The sequence below is a fragment of the Ochotona princeps genome, chromosome X (assembly GCF_030435755.1).
Source record: "Ochotona princeps isolate mOchPri1 chromosome X, mOchPri1.hap1, whole genome shotgun sequence".
Lineage (NCBI taxonomy): Eukaryota > Metazoa > Chordata > Mammalia > Lagomorpha > Ochotonidae > Ochotona > Ochotona princeps.
In genome coordinates this window covers 66,235,669-66,248,200 of record NC_080865.1, presented here as the reverse complement: position 1 = coordinate 66,248,200, position 12,532 = coordinate 66,235,669, and the positions used below count along the sequence as shown (strand labels likewise).

General features: G+C 45.9%; 1 protein-coding gene across 1 annotated transcript in view; it reads right to left on the bottom strand.

Annotated features, from left to right (window-relative positions):
• Positions 1-310: 310 nt before the first annotated feature.
• DRP2 (dystrophin related protein 2) overlaps positions 311-12,532 on the bottom strand; it is a 50,933-nt gene continuing 38,711 nt past the window's right edge. Inside the window, exons 13-24 of the mRNA XM_058659193.1 lie at positions 11,632-11,833; positions 11,332-11,417; positions 9,653-9,810; positions 9,168-9,334; positions 7,143-7,254; positions 5,944-6,080; positions 5,570-5,635; positions 5,262-5,327; positions 4,272-4,415; positions 2,437-2,671; positions 1,236-1,356; positions 311-933 (exon numbers count right to left, since the gene is read on the bottom strand). Of these exons, the coding sequence (XP_058515176.1) occupies positions 809-933; positions 1,236-1,356; positions 2,437-2,671; positions 4,272-4,415; positions 5,262-5,327; positions 5,570-5,635; positions 5,944-6,080; positions 7,143-7,254; positions 9,168-9,334; positions 9,653-9,810; positions 11,332-11,417; positions 11,632-11,833 (1,619 nt within the window). The 3' untranslated portion in view covers positions 311-808. The remainder of the gene's footprint in view (positions 934-1,235; positions 1,357-2,436; positions 2,672-4,271; positions 4,416-5,261; positions 5,328-5,569; positions 5,636-5,943; positions 6,081-7,142; positions 7,255-9,167; positions 9,335-9,652; positions 9,811-11,331; positions 11,418-11,631; positions 11,834-12,532) is intronic.

The following is a 12,532-nucleotide window of genomic DNA, read 5'->3' as shown; positions in this document are numbered from 1 at the left end:
AAAGCACTCTCCACCCCCCAACCTTTGCCAGACAAGCAGATGCTCTTCTTCTAGATCTTTGAGGACAGATTCAGAGGACCAAAGGGTAGCTTCAGCTGTGTCCAGCAACTCAGCAGGTCTCTCATGATGCTAAGGCCTTCAGGAAAGAGGAGGACCTGGGGAAATTATCTAAACCCATAAGCATTTTTTTTTCATGTTTACAGATGGAAGTGGGAACCAAAATGAATGGTTGTCCCCTTGGGTAATGTCTACCAAGGACCGATGCAGAAAGAACTGAAAATATTTGTGAAAGAAACAATCAGGAAGCCTGAGACTTCTTCAGGGGCACTTCGGGGAGGGCATGTCTCAGGGATATCCCTTTGCCTCCTTTAACTGGGTTGGAGACTAGGGCTAACACCCAGGGATTAATAATGCTGGAAACCTGGGGTCATCAGGCTTCTCCCTGTCCATAATTCCATGCACGTTGCCTAATGATACAAGGCAGCTTCTCTCTGCTTCCAACTGGAGCGGCCAAGTGCCTTCTGCCTGGGCTGCAACCGACGGGTACTTAAGGGACTGGTCTTAAGCTTGAGGCTCAAAGGGCACATTTTCAGAGTCAGAGGAATCATGCCTCCCCCTGCCCACGGCCCTGTACATCCACACACCCACTTCACATTCCACCAGATCCCTGCTGCTGCCCGAAGCCCAAATAACTCTGCTTGAGGAATATGGGGCCAGTAGGGGTTAGAAAAGTTGGGTGAAGATGGAGGGAATGTTTTGACTGGAATTTGAAGAGTACTGTGGATAACAGAATGGGGATCGTGTTCCATCAAGAGGCAAGCAGGGTGTTGGCAGTCACATCAGAGCTTCTAACACTGGGGAAGGTGTGACGGAGTTTCTCCATGATGTCTTCCAGGCACAGGCTGACATTCTGGCTCTTTGACCCCACGTCATCTGAGTTGGAAAAGAGAAATTTGGGGCAAGAACTAAAGATTCTTTATGAGGTAAAAGGAACATGGTAGGATGTGGGCAGCTGGAGGACAGACCCACAATATTGTGTCTTTTCAGCAGAGCACTTAGCACAAAGGAGGCACTGCATAACCATTTGAACAATAAATGTATGGATGAATTGACCAGTAAACCAATAGCCCCTACCCTTAAGCCCAACACAATGAGGAGAAAAAAGTCCCAATCTTAGTTCATGGGCAGGAAATCTTGGGCAAGACATAGCTATGAAAAGGGGGCAGGGAACTCACCTGCAGCCTCAGTGTCAGGAGTAGTCTGTCCTTTCTCCTGAGGGTGACTGCCTTCTGACTGTTGCGGAGAGGAAGCTAGAGACGAGCCTGCAGAGCCATTACCATCCGATTCAGTGGGGGGCTAAGAAGAGGTAAAGCAAGACTTAACTTTGCCTTCCTGATCTTATTCTGCAGTCTCCTGAGCTGAAACAAAGCCTTAGCAACCTTGTGCCCATCCCTATGTCCTTGCATTTATGAAGCTTTTAGTACTGTCCCAAACAGTGGCTCTCCTCTTTAGCAAATTTTCTTAGGGCATCAGCTACTATCTTCTGTCTGACAAAGGTTTACCGTTCTTATAAGCATGGCAGTATACCTAAAAGGCTCTTGTCATTTGCGCTACAATTAGTTTATTTACAATCCAAAGTTCTCTGGAGACAATTTCACCCCTAATCCTAAATTTGTGGTATAACAGTATATGCTAAGCATTCTCCAAGAATAAATTCTGAGGCTATCTCAGGAAAGGTGTGGAGAAGATTACAGATCATGACCATAACTGGTAATATTTACAAAGTGTGCACTACATCCCTGGAATTGTGCTAAATTCTATGCATCACTTCATTTTATGTTCACTGCAATTCAGCTGTGAAGTTGGAACTATTATTATTCCTACTTTACAGACGAAGAAAAGTAAACTTCAGTGGGGTTAGGTAACTCACTCGGCATTTAACTGGCAGAGCCACATTCAAGTCCAGGGTAACCTGCCTCCAGAATTATCTTATGTCATACATGTTATCTCTCAGAAACAAAGGGTGCAAAAAGCAAGAGCCCCCTTTAATTGTAAAGCACCAATCTTTCTCTTGCCAAATATACTTGCTTCGAGTAAACACAACAGTGAGAATAATCAATGTGTTGATTGAGTTTTGAAGTTTGTTCTTCTAATGTGGGGTTCCAAAGGGTTGTGAAGAAGTGATCCTTCAGAAGTTCTTCAGCCGCCAGCACTACAGTGCCTGGACAGCGACACAGGAGGCCTCGGAAGAGAACTGGTTATTCTGGGACCTTCTCCAAAGGCTATAGCCGCTTTTTTCTGGAAGTGGCGTGCCAGCTCCCCACCCCATCCGCATAATGAGTCCCTCCCTCCTTCCTCTGTGCCGCCCCTCCCTCAGCTCTCCAGCCCCGTCCCTCAGCTCCAAACTATTACTTGGGGGTCTGCGGGCAGGTGCACCTGTAGCAGCAGCTCCCTCAAACGCTGCAGCTGCGACTCCAGCTGCTTGTTGTGGTCTTCGAGGATCTGCATGCGTGTCTCAAGGCGGCTCTTGTGCTGCCGAAGGATCCTGGCCTCAGCCAGAAGCTCCTCATTGCGGTCCTTCGCGGCATCCACAGCCGACTCAGTCAGCGTGGGGGCCTCAGCTGCTTCCTCGTGCTGCCACTTCAGGCGCCTCAGCTCTCCCTGGAGAATCCTGCCAAGGACAGGCAAGCCAAGACCTGTCCCAGATGTGCCCTCCTAGCCAGGAGAAATTTTAATATTCCCCCAGCTCAGCCCAGCCCAGCCCAGCCCAGCCCAGCCCAGCCTTAGCTGCACTCTTGCTTTTGGGAACCTATGTCATTTACTCTGCCATCCCAAGACCCCAGAGAAGAGAGAGCTGACATTTCACATAAGAAATGTCTCAGAGCTTTCCTGGGCTGCTGCAGGGATTAATCATGACCTTCAAACCACATAAACACATCTTTTGCAAATAAAAGAGGCATTAGGGCCATAGACTCACATGCTTCACTTTTAGAGTTGCAGATTCCAAGGACGGGAGACATAACATAAATGAGGGATCAGAGAGATCATTCATCTTGCACTTTCTCTCAACAATCCTTCTCCTTGGCCCACTTTGAACACCCATGCTGGGGCATCAAGGGAACAGAATTCTGAAGATATGGCCTACTTGAGCCACATCACTTTTTTATTGTTTGACAACAAAATGTATTTTTTCCCTGCCCACTGCTGCTCTAATGCAGCAACTGTTTGTGGAAAGGAACCAAAGCACTGGGGTCATTAAGTTGTGAATCAGTATGTGACCCTAATGTTCATGACTAGTCCATGACTCATACCATGTGCATCTGTCCACACTAATTCAGCAACACTCAAATTGGTCTCTACCCTTTTCACTGTGACAAATTGAGCTTTGCTTTGACCTCATAGAAATACCAAATTGCTAGAAACTTATCTAGAAGTTTACTCTGTTTCTGTATTTATTTTGTCCCAGAATGGTGACAGGCTGGTCCTGGTCTGCCCTTCACACTCTGAGTGGCATCATTCTGAAGACTTGTTACTCCAGATGTGGTGTGCAAACCAGTAGCTTGGACACCACATTAAGAGCTGGTTGGACATGCTGAAATTCAGGCACTTCTAGACCTGTGAATCAGAATTTGTGTTTAACAAGCACCCTAAGCGACTCTTATGCACATTAATAACCAAGCAGTGCTGCTCTGAGGGCTACTGTGGTGTCCCCAAAGTGGCTTGGCCCTGTCTGGGGCCCCTGCTGCCACCCTCCTCTTTGGAGATACATGACATCCCTTTACCTTGCTTTGTGCTATCCTCAGATGCTCTGTACAGTGTTGTCACCCCATGAAGCACTCTCACTACTTGATAAGTGTCTCTCTCTTCCCACTGAAAGTTCGTGGACAGAATGGACAGGTTGGATTCTTTCCTCTATTCTCTGTGTTTGCAGTCTTGGGGGCATTCATACAATTGGCATTTGGGAATTCTCAGGTCAAATTAAAGAGATCCAAATAATCATTACAATAACTAACATGTATTGCATCCTTAACTGTGAGCCTGTGCTAGCCACAGAGCTAGCGTATGATATGACACTTGATCCTCAAGAGTGACTCTAGTAGGTCAGTACAGTGATCACCATTCTCATTTTATGCCTGAAGAAATGGGGGGGGTCCATAGATTTGAAGTAACTTGTTGGAGGTCATGCAGCTAAAATGTAGAAGTTCCAACACTGACAGCCAAGCCATCTGCCTGTAGAACTCACACAGATTTTTCACTGTTATCACACCCACCGATTCTCATCTTCTAAGTGGGCCAGGATCTTCTCCAGCTCCCCCTTGCTTTCTGTGGCCATGCTGCATGGAGCCTGTGGTCCAAAGGCTGGCTCCCGGTCTGTGATGGGGCTGGAGTGCCTCAGCAGGTATTGGTCTTCATCTCTGCATGGATGTGGGGAGGAAATGAAGTGGTCAAGCATTGAACAGAGATACAGTTCAGGGAAGGACTTTTCAGCTTCCAAAGCTCAGGCCCTGAGAATGCACACTAGGAGAGTTATTTCCAAGTCACATGGATAGGGAAAGGCCACATAGTCAGGCTTGAGAGGGATAACAGTGTTCAAAGGGAGCAGGACTGTGGTTGGGGGTTCTCAGGGAGCATTTTCAGGATTCTGGGGCTTCTGAATTCTAGTTACAGATCCTGGAGAAACAAGGAACTTATCATGTCCCTGTTTGTGTTGCACCTCCTCTCAAACACTCTTTGTCCTTCTTTGTTTTCTCATTCTCTAGGGAAATCTGAGTCCCAGTCAGAGTCAGGTTGACCCACATGGCTCCTAGGCCTTCAGAAAGGTCCAGGGACACTCATAGAGAAGCAGGGCCCTTTTTCTGGGTCCCAGCATCAGTGAGTCCCTTTGACTGTATTTCAGTCAAGGTCCTGATGTCTCTCAGGGTTGGTGCAGCAATAGACAAGATGTTGACATGCAGACCACAAGAGAAAAGATTCCTTGGTGCAGTATTAGATGGGCACAGAGGACAGGATCTTGTAAGTGGAAGGGACTTGGGCAGCTGGTAAGGTGATAACACATCATTCATTCCCCAGCAGAGTTGATACAGGAAAGAAAGGTTATTTTTACTAAATACTGTGTCCAGGAAGAAGCCTGCTACCCTTAGGGAATCAATGAACCTAACGAGCACACTTTCTGCCCGTGGCCTTGAGGTTACACCTCCAAAGGTGGCAGAAGAGACCCAGAGAGTGCTGTTTCTGGAGAGTAAGCAGCTAGGGAAACTCACATGCTGTCATCCGGGGACAGGCTATCATTAAAGAAGGAGCAGTTCTGACTTTCCATCTCAGCCAGCCTGAGAAGCAAGAGCAGAAAACAGCAGGGAAACAGGATAAAGGGCCTGCTTTCTAATCCCACATGGTAGGCTCCATGGCTTTGGGCGCTCCCCCCCACCACCTGAAGTGTGGGGCTCGGATATCAGTTGCACACCCCTACTATGTACACCCCCACCAGCTATGACACCATTTGCCTTGCCCAACTGACAACCTCTTCCCCTTGGACTTGCTGTGACCCCTCCCCCACCAATCCTGGTGGTACCTGCTGGCAAAATGTTCAATGCGAGAGTGCGTGTCAGCATGCGGCAACATCGGAGAAGAAGCTGGGCTAGAAGAAAGTAATCAGGGCTCAGAGGACGAAAGATGGGGCAGCTGGGCTGTCTGTTTCTTCATCCCGTTCTCCACCCCCACCCCCCATTATGGAGATGGACAAGAAATGATGAAAATCCAAGACAGGGTTGCATTCTACTTTACTTCTCCATCCAAAGGCTGGGTCAGGCCCAGCAGAAGTGCTCCACCATGAGTGGGGTTTACCTAGAAACACTCCCCTGGCCCATGTGGGACTGAGCTGTTCACAGCACACACCCCAGGCTCTGTGAGGCTGCCCACAAGCCCTACTCAGCCACTGGTACTCACGTCTCACTGTAGTCAGCCTCCAGTACTGATTGCACAGGCAGATAACCTCGCTGAGGGTGTTTGCTGAAATAATGCTTTGAGCGGAATTTGTTCTTTAAGGTTGTGGCAAAGTCCCTCATGTTCTCACTGGATGTGGTCTGGTGGGGGGAGACAGGGCACACGCACTCATCCCAATGACTTCCAGATATGCTGGGAAGCTGTGTTAATTCACTCTTGTTCATACCTGCTACAGCCTGCTTCTAGAAAAGAGACTAGAATGCTACACAGCAAATTGGAGACACTGGTTGCCTCCAGGAAGTTGGACCGGAAGAGTGGAGGGCCAGGCCAGGACACAGGGGGACTTCCATTTCATACTTTAAACACCTCTATCTCCTTTCACAATGTGCATTATATTTGTTAATTTTAAAACGATCTTTTTCTATAAGTTTAAGGATGTAGAGAATGAGCAAGAAATAGAGGATTATCAGCCTACCTTCCCTAGCCAGTTATCTGGATTTGACTTTCATAACAACCCTTATAAAACGATAGCAAATAAAAAACAAAGAGTATGTCTCCTCTCGCAGAGTCATGCATATTTCTGTGCTAACCAATTTTTGGATGAGATGACAGCTTGGAAAGATGGATTGTGTGAAATGGATTGAAAGAGGTAGGGTGAGGGAGAGAGTGGCAGGGACATAGGGATATGTTTGGAGCTTTGAGGGAATCTGTGGGGACAGAAAGGGGATCAAGATAGTCAGGAAGTGGAGCAGTGCAGCAGGCTAAGCATGAAGTTGTAGGTTTTGAACCCAGCACAGGAACAATTCTGTTCTGTGGTGCAGGGATGCTAACTCGGGTGGCTGGGAAGGGCACTGTTTCCTGGTAAAGACAAGCAGAATATGGGCACCCAAGCCAAGCACATGCTTCTCCTCAAGGACTGAATCCTTCACTTAAGCACAAGTTTTGCTAGGGAATAGAAAGGATGGGAATTCTGACAAAGCAGCAGGAAATGACTGGGTCACCCAGGGGCATTACCAGGAAGGAGCCAGGAAGGTCTCAAGGGGACCTAGTATGTGAGTCACCTGGACTGCCTGGCTCTCTGTCTTTTCCCCCAAGACCTTTCCCTGCAGCAAAACAGTGAGTGCCCTACAAATGGCCGAGAGGTCTTGGACCAGCCTTTGGAGTTGCAGGCTCCCACCCTGACCAACCCAGAGGTCCCATACCGGCGTGTAATACTCCATGATGGGGTAGTGCAGTTTATGGCCTTTGCTGGCCCTGCCTGTCAAGAAGCAGGTCTGGCAGATGTCCACATTAAATTGCTTCAGACTCCGGTACCTTGGGGAGAGGACACACAGTAGGAAAGAGAATCCAATGGGCCACAGTGATTCCCTCACCCTCCAGTTCCCTTAACATCCAAATCTACATCCACATTAGGAGGTGGTAATGCATGGAGTCATAACATGTTTAGCCTCCTATGTGCAGTACTAGTTGAGTCCACACACAAATAGCCTTACTCCTTACTGTAGAGGCCATAAATCTGGATGTCATAAGCTCAGAATCTCAAAAAAAAATTTTTAAAGGAAGCATTGAAGGAGTAGGGATAAAGATCCATTGTATTAAATTACTTTCTATAAAAAGATGGCTCCACAAGATCTGGGCTCCTAGGGACCAACGTATATGTGAAAGGTACATTTGCAATACAAAGCGTATTCTACTAGTTTTGGGTGAGTTGGCCGGAAATTCCTTCCAAAAGTTACAGTGATAATTCTATTTTTGTGGCACATAAAACAGTCCCTTCAGATCCATTTCTAAAGCCCAGTTGAACTGTTCAGATGCAGTAGAGGAATGAGGTGCCTTGACTTACAGAAGTCACCTGATCCAGTAGTTAGTCCTGGATCTACTCACTCTAACTAGTTGTATGAACTTGGGTAAGTCACACTCCACTTTTATGCCTCACTTTTTCATCTTAGAGAAAGCAAGGTGAGGTGGGGGAATACAGCAGGGGAGAAGAGATGGGGGAACTTGAGTAATGGGTACCAACACAGAGTTAGATAGCATTTATAAGTTCTAGTGTTACATTGGAGCAACTACAGTTCACAATAATGAATCATACCTTGTATGAAGAATTGGCAGACACCAGACATGAAAAAGGAAACACTAACTATCTGGTGGGATCAGACTATCTTGTATATGTGTATACTGTGCAATGTCCCACAAAAATGTGCCAGTACCAAATGTTAACCATTTTTTTAAAAAACATCAGTGTGTTCCTAAGGAGATTAGTTAGTGTTTAAAAAGAGAATAGGTGTAATGTTTTCTGGTGAAAACCAAATTCAGGATAGCAGTTACTTTTGTGGAGGAAGAAGGGTAACCAGTGAGACATTAAATGTATTCTAAGAACACTTTCTTCCTTAAGCTTGGTTGTGGATATACAGTGTGGTATGCTGAAGATAGCTAATATCAGCTCACAAAAGCAGGTACCTAAAATTTGAGGGGTTTTCTACATTGTTAAAGACAGTAAGCATTAAATTTAAATTATACAAATTCACAAGTAAATGGTATTAAAAACTAAGGCAATAAATATTCAAAACTCAAAATTTCTTAATTTACTGCTAACTGTTCTCTTGAGGGTATTTGCATCTACTGCACATGCAGGGTATTGCTTACTCAAAATGCTCAGGACCAGAACAGTTTCTGACTTGGGAATTGCTCAGATTTTACCACTTGGCTTTCCTACGGAATTTAAATTTTTGAATTAGGGATGCTTATCCTGCATCTGAGTGATGCATATTCTATAAAGTGGTATGTAGCTATGCAATCTCTTCCCAGCTCTGTGCTCAGCGACCTTCTACAAGTGATATCAGCCACAATGGGAGTACTGACATCATGGAAGTCAACAGATGCTACCAATCAGATTTCCTTTTTTTTTTTTTTTAATTGCTGGAGAGTTAGTTGTGAAACATTTGCTGGCTTGCCCCTTTGTTATACAGATATTTTAATAGTATTCATGCTATGCTATTGTGGATTTGCAAACTTCATAAAACAACTAACAAAATACAGTATTGTATCATTTCCAATTTTTTCCTAAGTTATGCATCCTGCAACAGAAAGTGTTATAACAAGATAAAATAATGCCCAATAGATTAGCTGTCATCACACAATAACAGTACAATGTATTGCTTTGTAATATCTGACTCATATGACACATTTGCAATTTTTGTCATCCCACAAGGTACTGTGTTCCTTACCTGAACCCCTTGATGGGACACTGCCTACAGATAGAGCACTTGGTCTGATGCTTCACTTGCTCAGCAATGGTGACCCGATGCAGAACAGCCAGCCACACCATGGACTGGGGCTCTAAGTTGACCCACTCCAGGAACTGGGAAGCTTCAATGACTGGCTTCCCAGTGCTCTAGAGAAACAAGAAGGTCAATGAGAATGACTGAGGCCCAAAGTATCTTGCCCCTAAAATGGCAGCCCTCAGAGAAACAGAGGACCCAGCAGGGCCTGTGTGAGCCTATTTTCCAGAGATGTCCATGTTCTGCTCTGTTGTAGTGGCATTGGCACCCTCCCCAATAGGACTCTGACCCTAGAACCCAGGGAACCATCTGTCCTGTTGAGCCACTCCCCAAAACACCCTTGTAGCTGAGTACTCCCAATCAAAAGCTAGCCTATGTACCCATGCTTCCCCATGTCCCCAGCGAACCTCACTCTTCACTTCCATACTCACAAAACGGAAGCAACTGCGGACACTGGGCTCCACATTGCTGCCTCCAAAAGCTGCCACTTCACCCAGCTGACGAGGCACCTGAATGGCCTCATGAAGCAGGACACCGAGGTGGCGCTGGTCACACTGGCTGCCTGAGTTGGCCACTTGGCTGAAGAGGTCTGCTGGCCGCACCATCAAGAATGACCAACCCCAATGCAAGAATGGCCAGAGAATCAAGCAAGGAGAAAGAATGGGAACAGGAAACAGGGAAAGAGCACATAGACTGATGTAATGACTTTTGAAACGGAAATACCTGGTGAATCATCCCTGACCTTCTAGAAGCCCAGGAGTACTAAAATGAGCATCTCTGAGTTCAGGGAGAAAAAGACAACTAAATGAATTTCCCAAGTAGCAAGATGAGTGAGGAGTGTGGGGTCAGGGCATCTAAACTTGAGCAAAGTTAGGTTGCTATACCCTTTAGTGCTTATGTAGCTTATACAGTCTGATACCGCAGCAAGCCCTCAACTGAACACACAAATAGAAGGGAACACTAGCTTGGACAATCCAAAAACAAGAACTAACACAAGACATTTAATCACCTAAGAAATATCTCCAAGTGATTGTGGGATAAACCATGATATTTACATTAGAATGTGGAGCGTATTGGCCTTTATCAGGCCTCTCCTAGCTCAAACCAACCTTCGTGCACCTCTTTCAGAGGTTACTGTGTGTCCACTTCAAACCTCACCTAAGACTTAAAAGATACACAGACTGGAAGGCAGGCGGCTTGGGTTGGGGTTATGAACCCATTAGTGACAACTTGTAGGATCTTAGGTACATCATGAACCTCACTGGACTACCGTTTCTTCACTTGTAATTGAGGCTAAATAATCACAGTCCATTCCATATCAAAAGACATCAGGTGAGATAAATAATAAACCAGCTGTCAACATGCCTGGGAAAGTTCCCACTCCTGTAAAATTTTCCCAAACCATAGTGATTCCTCTTCTGTAATCTGATGCAGCACACATTCTTCAACCTTTAGGATATTCCCATTACTACTTCAAAAGTACTTTGTCTCTACTTCTAGACTGTCAATCACTAATTTAACCTAGCATTCATCCCATGCAGCAGAGTAGTCAGCACATATTACAATGTGACCACTCATTCTGCCACAACCACAAAAAAAAAAAAAAAAAAAAAAGGTTAACATGTGGTGCACAAGATGGAGAGAAAAACGAAGGTCCTATCAACCAGCAAGGTACAAAACAACAGTAGTTGTTGTCCACCTCCCAGTAAGGCAGAGTGTTCACCAGGTATAATGACAGGAAAAGTCTCCAGAAAAATATACAATATGGCTTGAGCTTCAGCCCAAGGGGAAGCTAAGCCTGCTAGGGCACAAGAGTATAGAACTAGATAGTTGGACCCTGGACACCTCAGGATGGCAGTGCAGATCCAGGCTAAGTATCTACATCAGATCAGAAGTGACACTGGGAAAACTAGCAGGTCTTTGGCCCGCCTTGGTCTTTAGCTCCCATTCATGCTTTGTAATTTCCTGGACCAAGAACATCCCAAGGTAGCCCAAGTAGCCCTCCGTTGCGTCAGAAGACCTATCTTCTGCTTATCTTAACATCCTTCCTCCTCCTTGCAACACCTCTCCCTCCAACCTCCACCACTCCAGACTTTGGAATTGTACTCACACTGAAGTTTTTCCTTGACTTCTGTGCCACACAGACATGCAATGCCGGTCTTAAAGGACAGTGCCCGCATCTTCCCACTGCGACCACTGGATTTAAAAGAAGAGACTGAGAGCATGAATATATGTAAAGGGTTAACATCTTGGCAGTCGTTTTCCTCAGATCCCAGCAAGGCTCTATTCATATCAAGCCCCAAGCTTAACTGGGTTCCAGGTGCATCATGCAAGCAGCCGCTTCCCACTCCTCCCATTGAAAATGCCCATTGTATGTCACCTGGAGGCTGCCAGAGCTGAAGGCATTTACCTATCAAAAACATTGAGGAGCCAGTTGAGACTCATGTCCACACACAGTGGCACATTGACCAGAATCCCTCTTTCTTCTTCCAGCCGTTCATATAAGGCAGTCAGGCAGTGAATGACCTCCACCACATCCATCACATGCTCGCTAGCCTGCAAGTCATGTTCATTGAAGATTTCCAGGGCTGTACTTAAAGTTACTAGGTCCACTGTCAAGAAAAGGAGAGGGGAGGGGGAAATGTAGCCCAAAGAAGAAGCCCAGGGAAATGACAAGGAAATAAGGAGATAAGGCATTAATCTACTCATTTGCAAGTGTGATACAAAGTTGTTCAGGAAAAAAGCAACAAAGGGTCTTCTAAATTAACCTGACAGGTTTGATGCTTGTATGTTCTTTGACATCTGATTCAAGGAGATTGAGGGATGTGACTAAAGTCACCTGCTCTGTTGCATTAACTCTCAGCAGGTCAGATCCCATCTTACGTTTCTCTGTCTTTATACCAGTTTCAACTGCAAATAGATTAGTCCATGAACCTTGTTCTGAGAACAGAGATGCCTACTATAAAGACTCAAGTATAACTGGGCAAAGATGGCATTTTAATTACTCCCCCCCCGCCCCCCGTGCTCAATCAGCCTTGCTAGATATGCCTGGGCCAGGAAGTCTGAATGCATAGTGTCCGTGAGAAAGGCTAGAAGGCATATGATATCTGCAGCCATGCTCTATCCTAACCACTGGAATTGCCTCAACGGTTCTGGGGCTACATCCAATAACCCCATCACAGCAACCATGGGCTAGAATACTTCATAAAGTAGTTGCTTGATTATCCGTGTTGGGGAAGGGAAAGGGAACATGGAGGAAGATCATTTGGAGCCAAGTCTGGAGCTTGTAGAAAGTGGAAGGACTCTGGAAG